This window comes from Salmo salar, chromosome 14 (assembly GCF_965601325.2).
Source record: "Salmo salar chromosome 14, fSalSal1, whole genome shotgun sequence".
NCBI lineage: Eukaryota > Metazoa > Chordata > Actinopteri > Salmoniformes > Salmonidae > Salmo > Salmo salar.
The window spans coordinates 52,727,739-52,753,584 of NC_138304.1; the positions used below are offsets into that span (position 1 = coordinate 52,727,739).

At 45.0% G+C, this 25,846-nt stretch overlaps 1 protein-coding gene across 1 annotated transcript; it reads right to left on the bottom strand.

Annotated features, from left to right (window-relative positions):
- On the bottom strand, positions 1-22,501 carry LOC106569738 (vesicle-associated membrane protein-associated protein A). Its single transcript, XM_045694511.2, has 6 exons — positions 22,308-22,501; positions 8,102-8,254; positions 5,764-5,867; positions 4,922-5,002; positions 3,940-4,134; positions 1-1,646 (listed from the first exon to the last, which is right to left on the bottom strand). The coding sequence occupies exons 1-6, from the start codon at positions 22,363-22,365 to the stop codon at positions 1,470-1,472; spliced, it is 768 nt and encodes a 255-aa protein (XP_045550467.1). The 5' UTR covers positions 22,366-22,501; the 3' UTR covers positions 1-1,469.
- Positions 22,502-25,846: the final 3,345 nt, after the last annotated feature.

The window sequence follows — 25,846 nt, forward strand, 5'->3', positions numbered from 1 at the left end:
TTGTTTTCAGTTTTATTTCTTCAATGTTTAATACCATGGGAGGGACGGGGTTAAGAACATTTGCCTCAGAAGGTAAGGAGGGGTATAATATGATTTGAGAGAAAAACAATGTCTGCATTCTTATCTTCAGGGATAGGATTGGACAGGAAGTAGCATCGGACAGGAAGTAGGGAAGGACCTATGTCCCAGATGGACTAGAAACATTTCCCAGAGAAAAAGTAGAGAAATTACTAAAAACTGAACAAATCAAGTAGTCGATGTCTCCGTCCCAAATGGCACCCCATCTATCCGTCCGTCCGTCCATATATCCATCCAGCCATATAGTGTACTACTTTACAACAGATCACCCTACGGGCCCTGGTCAACAGTAGGACATTATACAGGGAATAGGAGCACCATTTTGTACAGACTAAATCAGAGGCGATCCTGCATTAAGTAGCGAGGTGGTCGGTGTTGGACAACAGAAGAAGTAGTTCTCTCCTTTTTTAGCTTAAAAAAAAGGATTAAAATAACATTTACACTTAACATTGTATTCAACTCCTATTAAAAATAAAAAAAAAACAGAGTGAGAGAACGAGAGAAGACGATTGGTTTATTCAACTGCTTCATGCCCCATGGTGACTAGGACTGTGTTCCAATACTTAAGAAATGCATAGTTCCTTCCTACCCATCATTCATAGTTCCTTCCTACCCATCTTCCTTGAAGCAATCACAGATCTGAATTGGGTAAAGTAATGGGGGGGGGGGGGTAAGCTTGCTTTTCACTGATCTAACCACTTGTAGAGCTATGCTTACCTCAAATAAAGGTAGGAACGGTGCGTTAAAGAATTCTAACAACTGTCCTCCATGTTGATTGATAGTGTACCACTTCCTGTGCATCCCAAAAGGCATCCTATTCCTTGTATAGTGCACTACTGTTGACCAGGACTATTAGAAGTAGTGTACTATACAGGGAATAAGGTGAAATTTTGTACGTACATCTCATACCTGCACTTAGGCTGTCTGTCCATCCATAAAAAATAAAAAAAAATAAAAAATAAAAAAAAAATTCTGAAAAAAAAAATGGAGACATCTTTTTAGCTCTCATCCTTCCTTTCCTTTCTCCTCTGTGTGTACACTAACCATGTGTAAACGCTTGTAAAAAGGCAGTGGGGCCCTCGTACTGTACAGATAGACAACATGACCACTGCAGACAGAGCACTACTTCTGATATGGCAAAGTCAACAGAAAGACTTTTCTTCTTGGTTAGTCAGTTCCATCCAGGCCTTTTCATTCCGGAGCCGAGGGGGTTGTCGTGGGATACGGCAGGCGTCTTTGCGTCTCCCAGGGCGCGCTGTCCGAAATGGCACCCTATTCCCTATGTAGTGCCCTACTTTGAACCAAAGCCCTATGGGACTCCCCTATCGGTTTCTGCTCAAAAGTAGTGCGCGAAATAGGGAATAGGGTGCCATTTCAGAGCCAGTTCCGGTTTACAAGATGAACTTCCCGATGAAGAATCCGATGAAGACGGCTGCTATGACAACGAGGAGAGATGGGAGGGAGGTGGCGGTCGTCTGTTGCATCATGGAGGAGGAGGAGGAGCCTGTCTGGTTTGATGTCACGTGGTCAGAACGCTGGGCAGCCCTTCTCATTCTAACACCGTCGTCCTTGGATGGAGAGAGAGAGAGAGGGGCGAGAGAGAGAGAGAGAGAGGCGCGCGAGCGGGGAGAGAGGGGGGAGAGAGGGGGCGCGAGCGGGGAGAGGGGGGCGAGCGAGAGAGAGAGAGAGAGCGGGAGAGAGAAGGGAGAGAGAAGGGAGAGAGAAGGGGGAGAGAAGGGGGAGAGAAGGGGGAAGAGAAGGGGGGAGGAAAGGAGGGAGAGAAGGGGGGAGAGAAGGAGGGAGGAAAGGGGGGAGAGAAGGGGGGAGAGAAGGAGGGAGGAAAGGGGGGAGGAAAGGGGGGAGGAAAGGGGGGAGGAAAGGGGGGAGAGAAGGAGGGAGGAAAGGGGGGAGAGAAGGAGGGAGGAAAGGGGGGGAGAGAAGGGGGGAGAGAAGGAGGGAGGAAAGGGGGGAGAGAAGGAGGGAGGAAAGGGGGGAGAGAAGGAGGGAGGAAAGGGGGGAGAGAAGGAGGGAGGAAAGGGGGGAGAGAAGGAGAAAGGGGGAAGGGGGGAGAAGGAGAAAGGGGGGAAAGAGGGGTACACATATCAAACTGCACAAAACAAGAAAAAAACTAACTGAACAAGAATATAGTTCTCTACAGAAAAGTTCAAGTCAAGTGTCCTCCTGAAACATGACCCAACATACCCACTCTCCTTAACACCCGCTCACTTAACCTGGAAACCAGCCGCACGCATTCAACTGACTACCGGAGTCAGCCTGCAGGCGCCAGGCACACCACAAAGAGTCGCTAGAGCGAGATGAGCCTCCCCTAACCCGGGACGACGCTGGGCCAAACCCTCCCCTAACCCGGGACGACGCTGGGCCAAACCCTCCCCTAACCCGGGACGACGCTGGGCCAAACCCTCCCCTAACCCGGGACGACGCTGGGCCAAACCCTCCCCTAACCCGGGACGACGCTGGGCCAAACCCTCCCCTAACCCGGGACGACGCTGGGCCAAACCCTCCCCTAACCCGGGACGACGCTGGGCCAAACCCTCCCCTAACCCGGGACGACGCTGGGCCAAACCCTCCCCTAACCCGGGACGACGCTGGGCCAAACCCTCCCCTAACCCGGGACGACGCTGGGCCAAACCCTCCCCTAACCCGGGACGACGCTGGGCCAAACCCTCCCCTAACCCGGGACGACGCTGGGCCAAACCCTCCCCTAACCCGGGACGACGCTGGGCCAAACCCTCCCCTAACCCGGGACAACGCTGGGCCAAACCCTCCCCTAACCCGGGACAACGCTGGGCCAAACCCTCCCCTAACCCGGGACGACGCTGGGCCAATTGTGCGCCGCCCTATGGGACTACCGGTCACGGTCGGTTGTGATACAGTCTGGGATCGAACCCGGATCTGTAGTGACGCCTCAAGCACTGTAATGCAGTTTCCTTAGACCGCAGTGCCACTCGGGAGGCTCTGTATCAGAGATTTCTACAGGAGAATTATCAGGCCATCCGTCTGAACTGAAGCTGAAGTGCAGCTGGGTCATGTAGCAAGACAATGATCCAAAACACACAATCAAGTCTACATGAAAACTGCTAAAAAGCAACACATTTGAAGTGTTGGAATGTTCTAGTCAAAGTCCAGATCTAATCCCAATTGAGATGTGGCAGGACTTGAAACGAGTAGGTCATGCTTGAAAACCCATAAATGTTGTTCAGTTAAAACAGTTCTGCATGGCAGAGCGGGTCAAAATTCCTCCACAGCGATGTGAGAGACTGATCAACAACTACAGGAAGTGTTTGGTTGGAGTCGTTGCAGCTAAAGGTGGAACAACCAGTTATTGAGTGTAAAGGGGGCAATTACTTTTTCCACACAGGGGAATTGTGTATTGCATAACTTAGTTCAATCAAATAATTTTACATTTTTGTGTTATTTGTAAACTCAGGTTCCTCTTTATCTAATATTAGATTTTGGTTGGAGAGTTGGTAACATTCAGGATCAAAAAGATGCAAAAGTATAGAAAAGTAGAAACGCGGGCAAATACCCACACATACATATATGTGTATGTATATAAACACACACACACACGTGAAAAGGTATGTCCGAATTCCAAATCAAATAGGCTACGCAAAAATGAACATGGTCGCTGTGGGAGAACGTTGACTTTCTGCATTTATTCAAGTCCCATCAGGGTGTGTCCATGTAAACTGGATTACTGGGGAAATGATTCTTCATGATTTTAATTGAACTACTTATACACCAATCTGACTAATAAATCGTATATTATTGTGTGCATGAAACCGCACACCGTCTACCTCCAGCCGTCTCTACAGCAGAGAGAACCCTCAAAGGCCTAACCTTGAGTTGTCGGTTTTCGCCGGCCAGCTTGTCCATCTCAGCCTGCAGTCTCTTACACGCCTCCGTTAGTTTCTTCATCTCAGAGTCGTTCATCGAGACGCTGGCGGTCTTCGCCGCTGTTAGCACGGGACCGTCCGCCGCCTTGGACGAGTTCTGCACGGGAGCCGTTGTTTTGCTGCTCAAATCCACTTCATTCTGGAGGAAAGGACAACGGAGAGAGAGAGAAATCGTTAAGTCTGAATCCCAAATGGCACCCTTAGATATTAAGTGCACTACTGACCAGGACTTCAAAAAGGGCTCTAGTCACAAGTAGTGCACTATTATAGGGAATAGGGTGTTATTCGCAGACGTTTAATAAAAACCACTAAACAGAAACACAGCAGGAGTGCGTCCGTAGCCTGGTCCCAGATCAGTTTGGGGCTGGAGGTTAGGAGACAGAACAGGTACAGTTTGAACCCTGGACAATCTGATGCTTAGAGAGCGAGTAGGGTTCAAACAGTACCCGTTCTGATGCTTACTTGAATTCGCCTGCAATGAAACAATCTCAAAAGTGCGTACCACAAACATCTAGGCTCAAATCAAATAATTGTTTTATGAAAGAAAACAAGTACTGTTTGATGTTTGGTGAGGAGGCCGTACCAGCGCTCCCCCCCCTCCCCGAGAGGCGCGCTCCCCCGCCCCCCCCCCCGAGAGGCGCTGCTCCCCCCCCCCCCCGAGAGGCGCTGCTCCCCCCCCCCCTCCCCGAGAGGCGCTGCTCCCCCCCCCCCTCCCCGAGAGGCGCTGCTCCCCCCCCCTCCCCGAGAGGCGCTCCCCCCCCCCCTCCCCGAGAGGCGCTCCCCCCCCCTCCCCGAGAGGCGCTCCCCCTCCCTCCCCGAGAGGCGCTCCCCCTCCCTCCCCGAGAGGCGCTCCCCCTCCCTCCCCGAGAGGCGCTCCCCCCCCCCTCCCCGCATAAGTTGGGAGGAGCAGCATCAGCAGGACTTACCACTTCATCGTTTTCAGAAGGCAGGTCGAATACACATCTCAGCTTGGAATCCATGAGATCATGAGGTTTGACATCTTTCCACTGGAGGAGAAGAGAGGAATACATGTTATTCATCAGACTAAACTACTAGCAGCTGGACTCCGTATACACTCAGACACACAGACACATACCATGGTGGGTGGAGGAGAAATCTGGCAACAAACTATCACATAATCCTTCAACTATTCAGCCAAACACTAAAGCTCTGTAGATATCTTCCCTTTACTTGTTGTCACTGTGATGTTCTGTGAGGAGATCAACTGCAGCTCTAACTGTAGTAGTAGTAGAGAGATTCAGAGAATGGGTTTGGTTTTGACAGGGGGAAAACTCCCATGACTCTGTTGCTGCCCTCTACTGGACTAGAGGGGAAAACTCCCATGACTCTGTTGCTGCCCTCTACTGGACTAGAGGGGAAAACTCCCATGACTCTGTTGCTGCCCTCTACTGGACTAGAGGGGAAAACTCCCATGACTCTGTTGCTGCCCTCTACTGGACTAGAGGGGAAAACTCCCATGACTCTGTTGCTGCCCTCTACTGGACTAGAGGGGAAAACTCCCATGACTCTGTTGCTGCCCTCTACTGGAGTAGAGGAGAAAACTACCATGACTGGGTTAAGTCACAGATAATACAAAATGGGGTGCGACATCAAAGCCAGTTCCAATACCTTTTTATTTTTCTTTCTTCCCTTGTAATCAGGGACAGATTAAGACCTGGGACACAAGGTGGATTCAGAAAAGCAGCAGTAGTCCAGACCTCGTAGGGTCAGATGTAACAGATCATGACAGTAAGGTACAACTACTCACCATTGCATCCATCTCAGCCACATTAGGAGGAGCAAAGATACTCTGGACCATGAATTTGTGTTTACTTTTCTCATTGGGGTCGTAGTCAAAGGGCTGGAGCATTACTGGAATAGATTCAAAACAAACTATCACACACACACACACACACGTGTCAGCAAAAAAACAAATCAAAAAGAGTTCTTGATTTACGCTATAAGTGTTAAATGTAGTTTTTCATTTCAACTACCGTAACAGGGATCAACATAAAAGCTAGAGACAGAAATTGTCCGAATGGACAAGTAAAAAAATTAAACAAAAGGCTACTACGATAATTGTATTTGTCTTCATTAAGGATCCCCATTAGTTCCTGCCAAGGCAGCAGCTACTCTTCCTGGGGTTTATTAAGGATCCCCATTAGTTCCTGCCAAGGCAGCAGCTACTCTTCCTGGGGTTTATTATGGATCCCCATTAGTTCCTGCCAAGGCAGCAGCTACTCTTCCTGGGGTTTATCATGGATCCCCATTAGTTCCTTCCAAGGCAGCAGCTACTCTTCCTGGGGTTTATCATGGATCCCCATTAGTTCCTTCCAAGGCAGCAGCTACTCTTCCTGGGGTTTATTATGGATCCCCATTAGTTCCTGTCAAGGCAGCAGCTACTCTTCCTGGGGTTTATTATGGATCCCCATTAGTTCCTGTCAAGGCAGCGGCTACTCTTCCTGGGGTTTATTATGGATCCCCATTAGTTCCTGCCAAGGCAGCGGCTACTCTTCCTGGGGTTTATTATGGATCCCCATTAGTTCCTGCCAAGGCAGCAGCTACTCTTCCTGGGGTTTATTATGGATCCCCATGAACGTGTGTGTAGAGTGTGTGTCTCAGTATGTGTCTGTGCGCGTCTCTTCAAAGTCCCCGCTGTTCCGTAAAGTGTATATGATTTATTTTCAGCATTGAATCCTCAGGATGCGATGTGTAGTACACACTGGTCCTCCCAATGTCGCCAGAGCACATCGCAGTATAATTATTGTACGCCTGCATTGACAAGCACGAGCGAGACCCGTTGTGGATAATCATTATTAGTTACAGTATTTGTCCAGTTATAGCAATTTTTTTTGGTGAGAAATTAAAATCCTGGAAAGTCATGGTGTGTGCCAGCAGCCCGTTGTGTGTGTGTGAGAAGAGACATTTGCGCAGCAGGTAAAACAATTTATTTAACTAGGCGAAGTCAGTTTAGAACAAATTCTTATTTTCAATGACGGCCTAGGAACGGTGGGTTAACTGCCTTGTTCAGGGGCAGAACGACAGATTGTTACCTTGTCAGCCGCCCCCCTAACCGCCCCTACACTCCTCGCCACTAGGCTACCTGCCGCCCCTACACTCCTCGCCACTAGGCTACCTGCCGCCCCTACACTCCTCGCCACTAGGCTACCTGCCGCCCCTACACTCCTCGCCACTAGGCTACCTGCCGCCCCTACACTCCTCGCCACTAGGCTACCTGCCGCCCCTACACTCCTCGCCACTAGGCTACCTGCCGCCCCTACACTCCTCGCCACTAGGCTACCTGCCGCCCCTACACTCCTCGCCACTAGGCTACCTGCCGCCCCTACACTCCTCGCCACTAGGCTACCTGCCGCCCCTACACTCTAACCACTAGGCTACCTGCCGATCCAATGATCTACAGACCAACTATATGACCAATTCAAAAACATTGTGTAGTTTGGTTGCTTCTCTCTAGTTAACTATTAGCCTGTATTAATGTCACAGTCACGTCCGATGTTTTAAAATAACTTTCCACAGGACTGGAGAATAACCGCAAACGGCCAACAAGCAGTTGGATACTGGTTTGTTCAACTGATGAACCCAATGCTTCATATTCTGGTTATTAAAACAGACTCAACATTGGCTAGGATTCTCCTCTATTCAATACTGGGCCATGTAATTCCGACAAATTTTAATAAATATATTTTGGTAATTATCTTAACTGACAAGTGACTCCTATGCAGTCAAGATCTCCGCTGACGAAATATTTCCATGTAAACATTAAACAAATAAAACATATATCAGTGAATCATAAGTTATGTAATTCTATAAAGTCCTAGTGGAATAAATCTATGGTTATAACCTATTATTTCAGTAAAGTAGGGCCAATCAGCAATGAATAAGCTTTAACATTCTACACGCAACAGACCGAAGACTGAACACAAACATCATTAGCAAAGAAAAAGGGCAGGCGAGCACTAGGATTTTAAATGTACATTTTGTGGAGGAAAAATATTATTATTATTATTATTATCCGTCAGGGATTTTTGTAAACATTAAGGATACCAATTTTAAAAAACGTTCCCACCCCTAGTTACTGGACTTACCAGAGATGGTGACGGTAGCAGCTACATCGATGATGCCGCTGTTGGGCCGTACGCAGTATCTCTTGGGAGCTGTGGTCTTCACTTTGAAACATACTCTTCTATCAGACGGGTTCTTCAGCTTCAGGTTGATGGTGACAACATCAGTGAAGGGACCTGGAGAGAGAGAGAGGGGAGAGAGAGAGGGGAGAGAGAGAGGGGAGAGAGAGAGGGGAGAGAGAGAGAGGGGAGAGAGAGAGAGGGGAGAGAGAGAGAGAGGGGAGAGAGAGAGAGAGGGGAGAGAGAGAGAGAGGGGAGAGAGAGAGAGAGGGGAGAGAGAGAGAGAGGGGAGAGAGAGAGAGAGGGGAGAGAGAGAGAGAGGGGAGAGAGAGAGAGGGGAGAGAGAGGGTGAACATGTGCTTCTACAGTGCAGCACTGAGGGGAGCTGAACACATCTAGATAACACATAAATCGTTTAAATGGTTGTTACTCAGTTACAGTTCATATAAGGAAATCAGTCAATTGAAATAAATTCATTAGGCCCTAATCTATAGATTTCACATGACTGGGAATACAGATACGCTGTTGGTCACAGATACCAAGAGAAAGGTAGGGGTGTGGATCAGAAAACCAGTCAGTATCTGACCACCATTTGCCTCATGCAGCGCAACACATCTCCTGTCGCATAGAGTTTATCAGGCTGTTGATTGTGGCCTGTGGAATGTTGTCCCACTCCTCTTCAATGGCTGTGTGAAGTTGCTGGATATTGGTGGGAGCTGGAACATGATGTCATACAATGACATGTCTGGTGAGTAAGCAGGCCATGGAAGAACTGGGACATTTCCAGCTTCCAGGATTTGTGTACAGATCCTTGCTACGTGGGGCTGTGGATTATCATGCTGAAACTTGGTCACGTCGGTGGATGAATGGCACAACAATGGACCTCAGGATCTCGTCACTGTATCTCTGTGCATTCAATTTGCCATCGATAAAATTGCATTTGTGTTTGTTGTTCGTAGTTTATGCCTGACCATCGCATAACCCCACAATGGGGCACTCTGTTCCCAATGTTGACATCAGTAAACCGCTCACCCACACGACGCCATAGAGGTGGTCTGTGATTGAACGGCCAGTTGGACTTAATGCCAAATTCTGTAAAACGACATTGGAAGCTGCTTAGGCAGAGAAATTAGCACTAAATTCTCTGGCAACAGTTCAGCATGCCAATGTCTCAAGTTTTGAGGGAGCGTGCAATTGACATGTGGCATTGTGTTGTGTGACAAAACTGCAGATTTTAGAATGGCCTTTTATTGTCAACAGCACAAGGTGCACCTGTGTAATGATCATGCTGTTTAAATCAGCTTCTTGATATGAAACGCCTGTCAGGTGGATGGATTATCTTGGCAAAGGGAGAAATGCTCACTAACAGAGGATGTAAACAAATTTGTGCACAACATTTGAGAGGAATAAGCTTTTTGTGCGTATGGAACATTTCTGGGATATTTTATTTCAGCTCATGAAACATGGGACCAACACCTTATATTTTTGTTCAGTGTATATCATCAGGAAAGAGGTAAACAACTTTGAAGCCATCAGAAGCAACGTAACAAAAGGTTAAACGCTGTCACCCAACTCAAGCAGCTATTAATAGCCTCAACGAGTAACGATAGAACTCTGAAAAGGACAGTTCAAAAGGCTAATGGTTTGTTAACAGGGCCATTCATATTGCTTAGGATTTTTGAAGGGAATAGGGGTCACACTACCTGTGCTTCTGCTACAATTACTCTGGGTTAAACAAGACAGCTCCTTCATACTGTATAATACATCACTATTTTTCTGGATTTGTTACATCCATTTTTTGGGCTTAAATTAATCAGATATACACCTATTGATTCTTGAAGAAAAGGGTAAGTGTATCTGTTAATGCAACTTTGGATTCAAATAAACAAAACATTTCTGCAATTTTTTGTTGTTGTCATCGTTTCAAGAATCGGTTCATGTGGTTGTATTCATACCAGCTTTAATTCTAAACCAAAATCAGATGTTTTATTATTTAACACGCACTATGCTGAAATCACACCGCCATTTTCCTGGTTCCTAAAATCCAAATAGTTGGCCTAATTTCAGTTCATGTGACAAAACAAAGCAACTATAGCGTAAAGCAGTGTTTCACAAACTCAGTCCCGGGTGCACGTTTTGGTTTTTGCCCTAACTGATTCAACTAATCAAAAAGCTTGATGACGAGTTAGTTATTTGAAATCAGCTGTGTAATGCTAGGGCAAAAAAAAAAAAAGAAATAGTGCACATAGAATAGATCTACCGCTTCTTAGACTAGTTTTCATTAAGAATGACAGATCTATAACTTACTTACATTTATGTGAATTTTGCCAGGTCGCTCCAAAAAAAGTTACATATTGCAGATTTAAGTTATGGACAGTTGTGTAAGTTCCTAACAGGACTGTATACGTAAAACATTTAAAACTTAGATTTTGGTGAGCTTAATAAGTACACGTCCCCTTTAATGCCTCACGAGCCTAGTTCTGTTGTACCCCCCATCACAACCCAAATATTAGCCATTTAATCCAACACCTCTAAACAAAGCCAAATGTAAACAAACACTATAAAGCATGGTTAAAATGATCCTATTGATATCCTGGATCGTCAGCACGGCCGCCCAGAAAGCATCTGGCGAGCTGGCATTTAACCTCAGCACTTTCGGGGCGGCAGGTAGCCTAGCGGTTAGAACATTGGGCCGAAGACATGGATGTGGACTAAGGCAGCTCCCTGCGCCTCTCTGATTCAGAGGGGTTGAGTTAAATGTGGAAGACGCATTTCAGTTGAAGTACAACTGATTGGGTATCCCCCCCTTTCAATTAGGTGTGGCAGCGCCCCATCACTTTTGAATTAGTTTAATAAGAAATACGATTAATTTCTCTGTCCTTCACATCGGAGTGCTGCTGGGGAGTAACTCACTACATGTAATCAGTTACACGTCATTTTTTTTAAAACAAACTTATCAGTTCCCAGCAGAAATATTGCAATCAGACTACAGATACATCTGGAAAAACTCAAATTGTGCTATAATGGTTTACTTGAATATAGGATGTTTGATCAAATATACAAATACACAAAATATACAATATAAACTCAGCAAAAAAAACGTCCTCTCACTGTCAACTGCGTTTATTTTCAGCAAACTTTAACATGTTATGTTCATACAAATATTTACACAAGATTCAACAACTGAGACATAAGCTGAACAAGTTCCACAGACATGTGACTAACAGAAATGGAATAATGTGTCCCTGAACAAAGGGGGGGGGGGGGGGGGGGGGGTCACAATCAAAAGTAAGTCAGTATCTGGTGTAGCCACCAGCTGCATTAAGTACTGCAGTGCATCTCCTCCTCATGGACTGCACCAGATTTGCCAGTTCTTACTGTGAGATGTTACCCCACTCTTCCACCAAGGCACCTGCAAGTTTCCGGACATCTCTGGGGGGGAATGGCTCCAGCCCTCACCCGCCGATCCAACAGGTCCCAGATGTGCTCAATGGGATTGAGACCCGGGCTCGTCGCTGGCCATGGCAGAACACTGACATTCCTGTCTTGCAGGAAATCATGCACAGAATGAGCAGATGGCTGGTGGCATTGTCATGCTGCAGGGTCATGTCAGTATGAGCCTGCAGGAAGGGTACCACATGAGGGAGAAGGATGTCTTCCCTGTAACGCAAAGCATTGAGATTGCCTGCAATGACAACAAGCTCAGTCCGATGACGTTGTGACCCTCCACCTCCATATTGATCCCGCTCCAGAGTACAGGCCTCAGTGTAACGCTCATTCCTTCGACGATAAACGCCAATCCGACCATCACCCCTGGTGAGACAAAACCGCGACTCGTCCGTGAAGAGCACTTTGCCAGTCCTGTCTGGTCCAGCGACGGTGGGTTTGTGCCCATAGGCGACGTTGTTGCCAGTGATGTCTGGTGAGGACCTGCCTTACAACAGGCCTACAAGCCCTCAGTCCAGCCTCTCTCAGCCTATTGTGGACAGTCTGAGCACTGGAGAGGGGGATTGTGCATTCCTGGTGTAACTCGAGCAGTTGTTGTTGCCATCCTGTACCTGTCCCACAGGTGTGATGTTCGGATGTACCAATCCTGTGTAGGTGTTGTTACACGTGGTCTGCCGAGGACGATCAGTTGTCCGTCCTGTCTCCCTGTAGGGCTGTCTTAGGCGTCTCACAGTACGGACATTGCAATTTATTGCCTTGGCTACATCTGCAGTCCTCATGCCTCCTTGCAGCATGCCTAAGGCTCGTTCACACAGATGAGCAGGGACCCTGGACATCTTTCTTTTGGTGTTTTTCAGAGTCAGCAGAAAGGCCCCTTTAGTGTCCTAAGTTTTCATAACTGTGACCTTAATTGCCTACCGTCTGTAAGCTGTTAGTGTCTTAACGACCGTTTCACAGGCGCTTGTTCATTAATTGTTTACGGTTCATTGAACAAGCATGGGAAACAGTGTTTAAACCCTTTACGATCTGTGAAGTTATTTGGATTTTTACAAATTTTCTTTGAAAGACAGGGTCCTGAAAAAGGGACATTTCTTTTTTGCTGAGTTCACATTAACACCTTTGTTTTCTCAAATGACATTTAATTCAGCATTGAAAAAAAAGGGCGCAATTTTAAGTTTGTTACGCCTGAGCGAGTCTGACCAGCAGTCAGAGACCATTATGACTCCAAATGTGTTTTGAAGGATCCTTTGTCTTCCAATGTCTCTTAAGGGGAAAGTAATCAGATTAAGTTACCGAGTTTCGGGGTAATCCAAACGTTACGTTGCCGATTACAATGTTGGACAGGTATCTAGTAACGGATTACATTTAGGAAGTAACCTACCCAACCCTGGTGATAAAATACTCCCGACAGAAAAGCAAAAAGTCTTTACATAAATGTTGCTGAAGCCTACACCAAAACATTAGCGATTTGACATGCTTTACAGGATGAAAACAAGACGATTTTTCCAGTCTGATGAACTGTAGGCCACTAAATAGTAACAACGGTTGTATACAATCTACTACACACTGTCCCTCTGGCCAAGGTAAACAAAGTGGTAACGTTGTGTATTTATAGCTCATTTGTTGGTGTTGGGAGGGAAAATAACGCTTTGTTATTGTTTCAACTGCGGATTGCCCCTTTAAAAAGGTTGTAAATGGATGCATTGCCTAGGATCCAGACTTGTCAGAGTCATTCGATACCAGTACACCAACAGCTGACTGTAAACAGGCATTACATAACGCTTTCCGAGGCTATAAGCCAAATCCTAATCGATTAAACCAATTGAAGGTTCCCTTAGCTCAGGTAATACATGGAGAAGAGATCCCATGCTCTCCATATTGGAGATGGAAGGACTATGGCTGCGTTGACACAGTCAACCCAATTCTGAACTTGACACTAATTTGTCTTTTGATCAATCAGATCTTTTGCCAATAATTGGGTTGCCTGTGTAAATGCAGCCTTTGTGACCTGATTTGTTGACTCAGGTTGACTGACTCCGGTAAAATCCATGGGGAGACATTAGCTACCATCATTAGCTCGCTGCTGCTCTATGTCCATCTTGTGACAGCTGGTCTGCTGTTTCCTATAAGGACATTACCAGCCAGCACAGACCAGCTTTAACCAGCCAGCATGGTCCCAACACGGACCAGCCAGCATGGTCCCAACACGGACCAGCCAGCATGGTCCCAACACGGACCAGCCAGCATGGTCCCAACACGGACCAGCTTTGACCAGCCAGCATGGTCCCAACACGGTCCAGCCAGCATGGTCCCAACACGGACCAGCTTTGACCAGCCAGCATGGTCCCAACACGGTCCAGCTTTAACCAGCCAGCATGATCCCAACACGGTCCAGCTTTAACCAGCCAGCATGGTACCAACACGGACCAGCTTTAACCAGCCAGCACGGTCGCAACACGGACCAGCTTTAACCAGCCAGCACGGTCCCAACACAGTCCAGCTTTAACCAGCCAGCATGGTCCCAACACAGTCCAGCTTTAACCAGCCAGCATGGGGCCAACACAGTCCAGCTTTGATGGGGTGATGTTCCATCATGTTGTCAACACAGCTGGAGGCCAAGTCAAATTACACCAAACTCAGATGAATTAGTGATTAGTTAGCCCTGCAGAGATGAATGGAGGTTGTTGTGTATCCATTTTCCCCACTGATAGGTTTATTAGGGCATGTTTTGCTGTGACCTGGCTTGACCATAACACTGTTTCAGATCAGATGATATACTGAAAGACAGGGTCAATGTCTGCCATAACCTACTATGATTCTACGCTCGTTTTCCCCCCTCTAGTGCCACTACGCTCCTCACAGTTGTCACTGCTGTTCCATACCTAGGGAGGAAATTATTCCATCAAAATCAGGAAAAGTCTTGCTCTGCATGGGTAACGCTACATCGAGGGTGGCTGTTGTCGATGTGTTCCTGGTTCGAGCCCAGGTAGGAGCGAGGAGAGGGACGGAAGCTATACTGTTACACTGGCAATACTAAAGTGCCTATAAGAACATCCAATAGTCAAAGGTATATGAAATGCAAATCATATAGAGAGAAATAGTCCTATAATAACTACAACTTTAAACTTCTTACCTGGGAATATTGAAGACTCATGTTAAAAGGAACCACCAGCTTTCATATGTTCTCATGTTCTGAGCAAGGAACTTAAACGTTAGCTTTTTTACATGGCACATATTGCACTTTTAATTTCTTCTCCAGCACTCTGTTTTCGCATTATTTAAACCAAATTGAACATGTTTCATTATTTATTTGAGGCTAAATGGATTTTATTGATGTATTATATTAAGTTAAAATAATTGTTCATTCAGTATTGTTGTAATTGTCATTATTACAAATAAAAAAAATAAAAAAATTGGCCGAATAATCGGTATCGGCTTTTTTGGCCCTCCAATAATCGGCATCGGTGTTGAAAAAAAAATCAATCGGTCGACCTCTAGCTTGGACCATGTTAGTTTGTTGTTGATGTGGACACCAAGGAACTTGAAGCTCTAAACCTGCTCTACTACAGCCCCGTCAATGAGAATGGTTGCGTGCTCGGTCCTCCTTTCCTGTAGTCCACAATCATCTCCTTAGTCTTAATCACATTGAGGGAGAGGTTGTTGTCCTGGCACCACACTTACAGGTCTCTGACCTCCTCCCTTTAGGCCGTCTCGTCGTTGTCGGTGATCAAGCCTACCACTGTTGTGTCGTCGGCAAACTTGGTGTTGGAGATGTGCTTGGCCACGCAGTCGTGGGTGAACAGGGAGTACAGGAGAGAACTAAGCTCGTACCCCTGAGGGGCCCCCGGTGCTTGCTTGCCTAGAAGTGCGCGTAGAAGTCATTAAGCTCGCGGCTGGGCTTCCCGCTCGCGACTGGGCTTCCCGCTCGCGACTGGGCTTCCCTTTTTAGTCCGTAGTAGTTTGCAAGCCTTGCCACATCCGACGAGCATCGGAGCCGGTGAAGCAGCTAATTAAACTTAATCCATATCTGACAAATAAATCTCCGTTAGAAATTTAGAAAGAGAAGGAATGAAGTAGCAACTACTATGATGGGTCGTTAACGGGGGACCGGGATGGGTCGATAACGGGACGGGTCGATAACGGGACCGGGATGGGTCGATAACGGGACCGGGATTGTGCCTTTATCTTCTGGACAACGAAATAAAGTTGATATGAAAACCAATAGAACAGGAGAGAAATGCTGGTTAATGGCACATGAGGAAGTCTGTAATAACTGCCTCCTCGTTTCTACGGATGGATTTTCACACGGCTACTTTAAAGCAAGGTAAGACACGCCTCGTAGTAAAACGTTCATGTTGCAAACAAATATACTGCCTCAAACTCCCATTGCAAAGTTGTGGGTGAACCACTGAAAGCCTGGCTGCCGTTGACTATTGTCTACGCATGTAAAAGGGAGGCACGCTTTACGAGTTGAGATTGAGAAGAAAATGAAAAATAAAAAAACATTTTTCAATCGTGGCCATAAGTTGACAAGCGATTGCATTTAGAAGTGTTATTTGTTGCGCAATGACTAGGCTTCTAAAAGCAGGCTTCACTCCAGTAGACTACAGACTGAGGAGCTTGTCTGTATGCTGTAGACAGGTGGTAGGATATTCCACTCCTCAAACTAGGCTCTGTATGCTGTGCACAGGTGATAAATAAAATGCATGAGGACTAAACGAAATTACACAACGAGGCAATTTAATTCCTCACAATTATTCACATTAACCTATAAACCGATAAGCATGACCGGTCAAAATGCATTTCGGTGGCTAACCAATTAACATCCTTTTCTCCTAGAGAACACAGTATGTTATTGCGCAGCTTTGAGCCTGTGTTCAAGTTCAATTCAGAAAGAACGGCTGAGACAGTTGTCAACTCCTATATAGTTATTTTGTGACAGGATCTAGGCTGCACCGGGCCCTCCTCCTAGACAGGATCTAGGCTGCACAGGGCCATCCTCCTAGACAGGATCTAGGCTGCACCGGGCCCTCCTCCTAGACAGGATCTAGGCTGCACCGGGCCATCCTCCTAGACAGGATCTAAGCTGCACAGGGCCATCCTCCTAGACAGGATCTAAGCTGCACAGGGCCATCCTCCTAGACAGGATCTAAACTGCACAGGGCCATCCTCATAGACAGAATCTAAGCTGCACAGGGCCATCCTCCTAGACAGGATCTAAGCTGCACAGGGCCATCCCCCTAGACAGGATCTAAGCTGCACAGGGAGATCCACCTAGAGAGTATATACTGAGCTACTAGTCTTTTCAGTTTCACATACTTGTCACGAGAGCTTAAAAATATAAAAGGATAATAATCCTAGTTTGCGTCAACACACAAGTGGTATGGTATTGGAGCGAGCAATCTTGCTACTTACGCCCTAACTACCTACACACAATATATTTACATTATGTTTGTCATTTGGTGTTGAGGTTAAAGAGAAGATGGATGTTTTCTCCTCTGACTGGGTGATCCTGACATGGCCTATTTACCTTCTCATTGAGCCAGGGAAGGGAGAGAGCTGGCCAATTACGTGACATGCAATTTATTTTCCTAAAATTGTTGCGTGCTCTCCTACCGTTGTCATTTAGTCTTCCAGAAAGCAGTTAGTGAGCCTCGGGTTTAATTTGTTGAAAGGGGTAAATATAAATCTTGTGACTGATGATCAGAAGTTGGGCTGACTGATCAGAAGACGTATCAGAGGGCACGACTAGCTCTGGTCCAGGTCGTTAGTAACACCCAAGACCAGAGCTATCAGGGGGCATGGCTAGCTCTGGTCCAGGTCGTTAGTAACACCCAAGACCAGAGCTATCAGGGGGCATGGCTAGCTCTGGTCCAGGTCATTAGTAACACCCAGGCCTACTACGGCTACGACTAGCTCTGGTCCAGGTCGTTAGTAACACCCAGGCCCAGAGCTATCAGGGGGCACGGCTAGCTCTGGTCCAGGTCGTTAGTAACACCCAAGACCAGAGTAATAAGGGGAATGGGTAGCTCTGGTCCAGGTCATCAGTAACACCCAAGACCAGAGCAAGGTCATGGCCAGCCCAAACTACACCAGTCAAGTAGGCTTGTCTCATCTATCAGTCATCACTAGCCACAGATAAGATTGAGGGTTGGTATTAATGAGTTGAGGTGCCTACTTTAATACTTCCTCTAGCATTGACAGTAGAGGTCGACCAACTAGGATTTTTCAAAGCCGATACCAATTATTGGAGGACCAAAAAAAGCCGATACAATAAATCGGCTGAGATTGTCATTTTATTTATATTTATATATATATATATATATAAAATGACAATTACAACAATACTGAATGAACACTATTTTAACTTAATATAATACATAAATAACATCTATTTAGTCTCAAGTAAATAATGAAACATGTTCAATTTGGTTTAAATAATGCAAAAACAGTGTAGGAGAAGAAAGTAAAAGTGCAATATGTGCCATGTAAAAAAGCTAACGTTTAAGTTCCTTGCTCAGAACATTTGAAAGCTGGTGGTTCAATATTGCCAGTTAAGAAGTTTTAGGTTGTAGTTATTATAGGAATTATGACGCGTCGACTATTTCTCTCTATACCATTTGTATTTCATATACACCTTTGACTATTGGATGTTCTAATAGGCACTTTAGTATTGCCAGCCTAATCTCAGGAGTTGATAGGCTTGAAGTCAAATAGCGCTGTGCTTCAAGCATTGCTAAGAGCTGCTGGCAAACGCGGTAGTGTCCTGTTTGAATGAATGCTTACGAGCCTGCTGCTGCCTACCACCGCTCAGTCAGACTGCTCTATCAAATATCAAATCATAGACTTAATTATAATAAACATAGAAATACAAGTCTTAGGTCATTAATATGGTCAAATCCGGAAACTATCATCTCGAAAACAAAACATTTATTCTTTCAGTGAAATACGGAACCGTTCCGTATTTTATCTAACGGGTGGCATCCATAAGTCTAAATATTGCTGTTACATTGCACAACCTTCAATGTTATGTCATATTTATGTAAAATTCTGGCAAATGAATTACGTTCACACAGTTTGCAACGAGCCAGGCGGCCCAAACTGTTGCATATACCCTGACTCTGCTTGCACTGAACGCAAGAGAAGTGACAATTTCCCTAGTTTAATATTGCCTGCTAACATGAATTTCTTTTAACTAAATATGCAGGTTTAAAAATATATACATCTGTGTATTGATTTTAAGGAAGGCATTGATGTTTATGGTTAGGTACATTTGTGCAAAGATTGTGTTTTTTTCACAAATGCGCTTGTTAAATCACCCGTTTGGCAAAGTTGAAGTAGGCTGTGATTCGATGAGACATTAACAGGCACCGCATTGATTATATGCAACGCAGGACACGCTAGATAAACTAGTAATATCATCAACCATGTGTAGTTAACTAGTGATTATGTGAAGATTGATTGTTTTTTATAATTTAAGTTTAATGCTAGCTAGCAACTTACCATGGCTCTTTGCAGCCTTTTGACGCTGCACTCGTGTAAGAGATGGTCAGCCTGCCACGCAGTTTCCTCATGGATTGCAATGTAATCGGCGTCCAAAAAGGCAGATTACCGATTGTTATGAAAACTTGAAATTGGCCATGCCAATTAAAATAGGTCGACCTCTGACAGTCATGGAAGCTGCTCACCAACAAAACCGTTTTTTGTTTTTGGTCTTTCAACAGCTGAAGGTTGATTTCAATTGTCAAGCCAATTAATGTATTTTTAGGACTTGTTCAAGTCACATCGAAACAGAAATGTCAGTACTTGACTTGGGGGACTGTAGACGGACTTCTGTAATCTGTCAACCTAAAGCGATATAAGGGAGACTGAACATCACCAGAATTGTGGTCAATAAATAAACAGGTATGTTTTAGGTAACGATAAACTAGCTAGAACTGGTGTGTACGTAAGACAATCTGTACACGTCACTGACTAAGCCAGTTTCCACATCAAATCAAATTTTATTGGTCACATACACATGGTTAGCAGATGTTAATGTGAGTGTAGTGAAATGCTTGTGCTTCTAGTTCCGACAGTGCAGTAATATCTAACAAGTAATCTAACAATTCCACAACAACTACCTTGTACACACAAGTTTAAAGGAACGAATACGAATATGTACATAAAAATATATAAATGAGTGATGGCCGAAAGGCGTAATAGATGGTATGGAGTACAGTATATACATACGAGATGAGTATTGTAGGGTATGAAAACAAAGCGGCATTGTTTAAGGTGGCTAGTGATACATTACATCAAGATGGCATAGAGTACAGTATATACATATGAGATGAGTAACACAACCACGTAAAGGCACGTTCAGGGATACATTTGGAGACCGGAGCGAGCTGAGCTACAAAAGCAGGGGGGACATTGTGTGAGCTGAAATGGGAGTCCCTAGCTGAAGACAGGAAGAGAAATTGAATTTTTATGAGGGTGAAGTATCGGAGGTGGTAGATGTGTTGAAGTTATCGTAGAGACCGAGGTATTCACCGAGGGTCAGGAAAAAGATGAGTCTGACAGTAGGAGTGAAGTTTATGGACAAAGTGGACTCTTGCCTTTTAAGCTGATCCATTTGTGGATTCATGCTGGGTGGGAGAAAAAGAGTTGGGTGCTGTGGAATCGGTGAGGGTAACCAGAAATGGTCATGTGATAATTGTTTGTGTTTCTGTTGGTCAGAGGGAGAAGGCACTCGGGAGTAAAACAAAATCGGGGCAAGAAAAGTGAATTGTTATGCTTTCAAGAAAAGGGCACCAATGAAAGGAGTGATAACTGGGGTAGCAGTAAATATAAAAAAGTCGACCAGCTGAGGAGAAAGATTCCTGGTATATGTGATGCTCGTCGTTTGTGACGCAGACAGGGTGGCGAGAGTCGGGAAACAGAAGAGTCATTGTCCACTCTTTTGAGCTTCGAAGTTGAGTCTTTGCCCGACAAAGTGAAGTTAGGATATATAAGTTATCCTGTACGAGTGTATGTGCCGAATACATTACGATGTTACAGGTGTCAAGCTTATGGGCATGTGGCAGCAGTGTGTAGGAAGGAGGGTCCAAGGTGTGAGAAGTGTGCAGAAGGGCATGAGACAGAGGAATGTGTAGTATTGGTGAAAGTAGTGGTATGTGTTAATTGTAGGGGGTGCCCATGGAGCTGGGGATCAGAAATGTCCCGTGAGAGAGAGGCAGGTTGAGGTTTCCAGGGTTAAAAGTAGTGCAGAAGTTGTCATATGCTGAGACAGTGAAGGAAGTAGAGGAAGATGGGTTAAGGGGGTGGAGTGGTGAGTAGTAGTAGAGATATAGAGCTTACAATTGTCTCATTCATCCCTCTCCTCTGTAACTATTCACCAGGTTGTTGCTGTAAATGAGAATGTGTTCTCAGTCAACTTACCTGGTAAAATAACGATAAAATAAAAAACCAGTACAGAGGGATAGGTCAAAAACGTATATGTTTCAGTAAGATTGGATTTTTAGCATTTCTAGCAATGGTTATCAACTGTACGGCACGGATGGAACGGAAGTCGCAGAAAAGAGAGGTGGCGGCGGCAGCTGCAGAGATATTTAGGTGTGCGAGACATGACATCAGAAGAGTTACAGGGTGTGTTGAGTGTTGCCCCATCCTTTCAGGATAATGGCCATGAGGTAGGAATAAATACATTTAATTACTGGAGTAGTGCAGTGGTCATTTTTATTTTATATCATTTGGAAATTACTGAGTGTAGTGTTAGATTGTAGGGTATTTATTTAGTACATTCTTGTTTCTCAAGCAAAAGTAGAAAGGAGTTGTACCTCAGACTAGTAGGTGGCGGTAATGCAACAAATTGGATGCCAAGCGCCTGTTAAACCTCAGAACCAGCACCATGTAACGTGAGGTGGAGAACCCGGTCCTCTGAACCACAGAAAGCTCCGATTGAGCAACTGGGGGCCTGAAAATACATGTTTTCGAGTTGCTTGTAAAAATGTTTAACTCCGACTTGGTTTTTTTGTAAGTGCAATAAACGGCAAACGAGTTAGAACGACTAACGTTAACATTTGCTACCTAATTTAACAGTACGTTCAAAACGTTGCAAACATTCACCAACCAAATGACTGAGAAAATACGTTTTAGTTACATACCTAGTTAGCTAGTTTTACCACCAACGACTACTTCACAAAACAGGACACCTTAAAAAAAAAACTAAATTGGTTAACTACATGTCCTCCTTGTATGTTAGTTTATTGGTTAACAAGTTGTAAAAAAATAAATAATAAACCTTTGCACTAGTAAAGTTAACGTTAACATTCCTTATGTGTGGACAAGTCTGTCATAAGAAACGGGCGAGATGACAATGCAGTCAGAGACAAAACGATCCCCGGGGTACAGTTTCAGTTTGTGACATGAAGCCAAGACCCACGCAGGTTGACCACGTCTGTTCCAGTGCGGTGATTCACCCAGCGGCCTGGTCTCTCCGTTCACCCCACGAAACAAAATGGCGGCGGTGGTGGTGGCGACCAACCGAGCTACGTTAACTACGAAACGAACCGAAAGGGAAGTGTGAAATCATCCGACAATTATAGGATTGTCTCGGAGATTTAAAACCAAAAACAAACAACCAACAAAAAAAAAAAAAATATATATATATATATATATATATATATATATATATATATATATATATATATAAAAAAATGTAAAGGTAAAATACACTTACCTTTAAATCTGAGGTCACAAGGGGGATCTAGAACAAGGATCTGCTCCAACTTTGACATATTTATCTATAGCGTTGTGAAGAGACACACTGTGAAGAGGTAGTCCTGCTATAGCTGGAGCTGAAGAGTCGCTGACTGCTCTCTGCTCTGACAACCTGAACGAGCACACGGGAGCAAATATTTCAACGCGCGATTCGATAGTGCGCGTTCACGTGGTGGGTCTTCACTAATTAATAATAACAAACTCATTTTTTTTTTTTGGAGCTGATTTGATTAAGTTAGTTAGTTAATCAAATACGAAATAGTCATGTAGGCTACTTTTCTTTCTTTTTTGGCCACAGATCCTTCCTGGAAAAATATGTAGTTTATAGATAGACCTAAATGCCATATTGGTTCAAATTTGTTGATAGAGATATTTCAGCAAACTTGACTTATGGGGTATTTTGATAGGCATGGTTCCAACTACTGTATTGATATTGTTTAAGTGATACTTCTCTGGATACATGTGTGTGTTGAGAGCAATGACTATATATATGTGTATGAAGGCGTTGAAAATTAACTTGTTCATGTGTAAGAAGGGAGTGTGTGTGTGTTGAAGCGGAGAGCATGCGTGCCTGTGCTTTCTCTCTCTGTATTACTGTGTTTAACCTTTATTTAACTAGGCAAGTCAGTTTAGAACAAATTCTTATTTACAATGATGGCCAAACCCTAACCCGGACGACACTGGGCCAATTGTGTGCCGCCCTATGGTACTCCCAAACACAGCCGGTTTGTGACACAGCCTGGAATCGAACCAGGGCGTCTGTAGTGATGCCTCTAGCACTGAGATGAAGTGCCCGTAGACCGCTGCGCCTTCTCTGGAGCACAAAATAAACTCCTAACCTTATTTGTTTTACAACTTTAAACTCAGAACACTCTCAATTCTACCTTTCTCTCTTCGGACCTTTTGAGAGCCTCGTCTAGGGTTAAGTCCATCTTCGTGACAGAGCGGCGGTGCAGACTTCCCTGTCAAGAAGCACGTGTAAACTGTTGAGAGGGAGAGTAGTCTGAAACGGCTGAAAACTCGAGCCTGCTCCGCTCTCCTTCCATCTATTTACAGCATTCCCAAAGGTCAGAGACCAATACCTTCACTAAATAGGATAAGACTCTTAAAAGACAAACCTTTGGTTTCCTTGAAATGAGAGGTTAAAGACAAAGGGAAAGTGATAACCGTGCAGCAAATGTTTACTAAAACAGTAGTTATACTGTATGTCAGACTATCTTAGAAATCTAGATGAAAACTGTCAAAATGTCAAATAAAACTAAATGTCAAATATTTCACTGTTTCCCTACAGAAAGTTTGGGATAAATGTCAACTGTCAAATCAGGAGAGAGAGAAAAAAAACAGGAAATATATTCCAATTGAATTGCGCTTAATGTAAACAGCCAATCAGAGTAGAGCGGACAGTGTGTCTTTACCACTGAAGTCCAGTGGGTAGATACAAAGTATCATTTTACAGTTACTGTACTTGGGAGCCATGATACATGACACTGATTTCACTCACAAATCGTTTTACACTTGTTCTGGTTTCTCAAATAGCATCCGACACGTGTCAAAACTAAATGTCACCACCATTTCCTATTGGATGTTAGATGTGTATTCCCTGTGTAATCGCATATAACTACAAACAGCCTTTCCCCTAGTTTAATTTATAGGTGGGTTGCAAAGGCCACAACCGATCCAAGTAACATCCAGGCACTCTGACATCAAAATGTCAAATGACACCAATACAGTAGACACCATGCAGGAGGTAAGAGGGGCTGAAACCAATACAATAGACACCATGCAGAAGGTAAGAGGGGGCTGAAACCAATACAGTAGACACCATGCAGGAGGTAAGAGGGGGCTGAAACCAATACAGTAGACACCATGCAGGAGGTTAAAGGGGGCTGAAACCAATACAATAGACACCATGCAGGAGGTTAGAGGGGGCTGAAACCAATACAATAGACACCATGCAGGAGGTAGGAGGGGGCTGAAACCAATACAATAGACACCATGCAGGAGGTTAGAGGGGGCTGAAACCAATACAATAGACACCATGCAGGAGGTAAGAGGGGGCTGAAACCAATACAGTAGACACCATGCAGGAGGTAAGAGGGGGCTGAAACCAATACAATAGACACCATGCAGGAGGTAAGAGGGGGCTGAAACCAATACAATAGACACCATGCAGGAGGTAAGAGGGGGCTGAAACCAATACAGTAGACACCATGCAGGAGGTAAGAGGGGGCTGAAACCAATACAATAGACACCATGCAGGAGGTAAGAGGGGACTGAAACCAATACAGTAGACACCATGCAGGAGGTAAGAGGGGGCTGAAACCAATACAATAGACACCATGCAGGAGGTAAGAGGGGGCTGAAACCAATACAGTAGACACCATGCAGAAGGTAAGAGGGGGCTGAAACCAATACAGTAGACACCATGCAGGAGGTAAGAGGGGGCTGAAACCAATACAGTAGACACCATGCAGGAGGTTAGAGGGGGCTGAAACCAATACAATAGACACCATGCAGGAGGTAAGAGGGGGCTGAAACCAATACAGTAGACACCATGCAGGAGGTAAGAGGGGGCTGAAACCAATACAATAGACACCATGCAGGAGGTAAGAGGGGGCTGAAACCAACACAGTAGACACCATGCAGGAGGTAAGAGGGAGCTGAAACCAATACAATAGACACCATGCAGGAGGTTAGAGGGGGCTGAAACCAATACAATAGACACCATGCAGGAGGTAAGAGGGGGCTGAAACCAATACAGTAGACACCATGCAGGAGGTAAGAGGGGGCTGAAACCAATACAGTAGACACCATGCAGGAGGTAAGAGGGGGCTGAACCCAATACAATAGACACCATGCAGGAGGTAAGAGGGGGCTGAACCCAATACAATAGACACCATGCAGGAGGTAAGAGGGGGAACCCCATCTACAGTACCAGTCAAAAGTTTGGACACACCTAGTCATTCAAGGGTTTTTCTTTATTTTTACTATTTTCTACATTTTAGAATAATAGGGAAGACATCAAAATATAAAATAACACATTTGGAATCATGTAGTAACCAAAAGTGTTAAACAAATCCAAATAGATTTTAGATTCCTCAAAGTAGCCACCCTTTGCCTTGATGACAGCTTTAAACAATCTTGGCATTCTCTCAACCAGCTTCATGAGGAATGCTTTTACAACAGTCTTGAAGGAGTTCCCACATATGCTGAGCACTTGTTGGCTGCTTTTCCTTCACTCTGCGGTCCAACTCATCCCAAACCATCTCAATTGGGTTGAGGTCGGGTGATTGTGGCGGCCAGGTCATCTGATGCAGCACTCCATCACTCTCCTCCTTGGTCAAATAGCCCTTACACAGCCTGGAGTTGTGTTTTGGGTCATTGTTCTATTGAAAAACAAATGATATTCCCACTAAGCACAAACCAGATGGGATGGGCGTACCGCTGCAGAATGCTGTGGTAGCCATGCTGGTTAAGTGGGCCTTGAATTCGAAATAA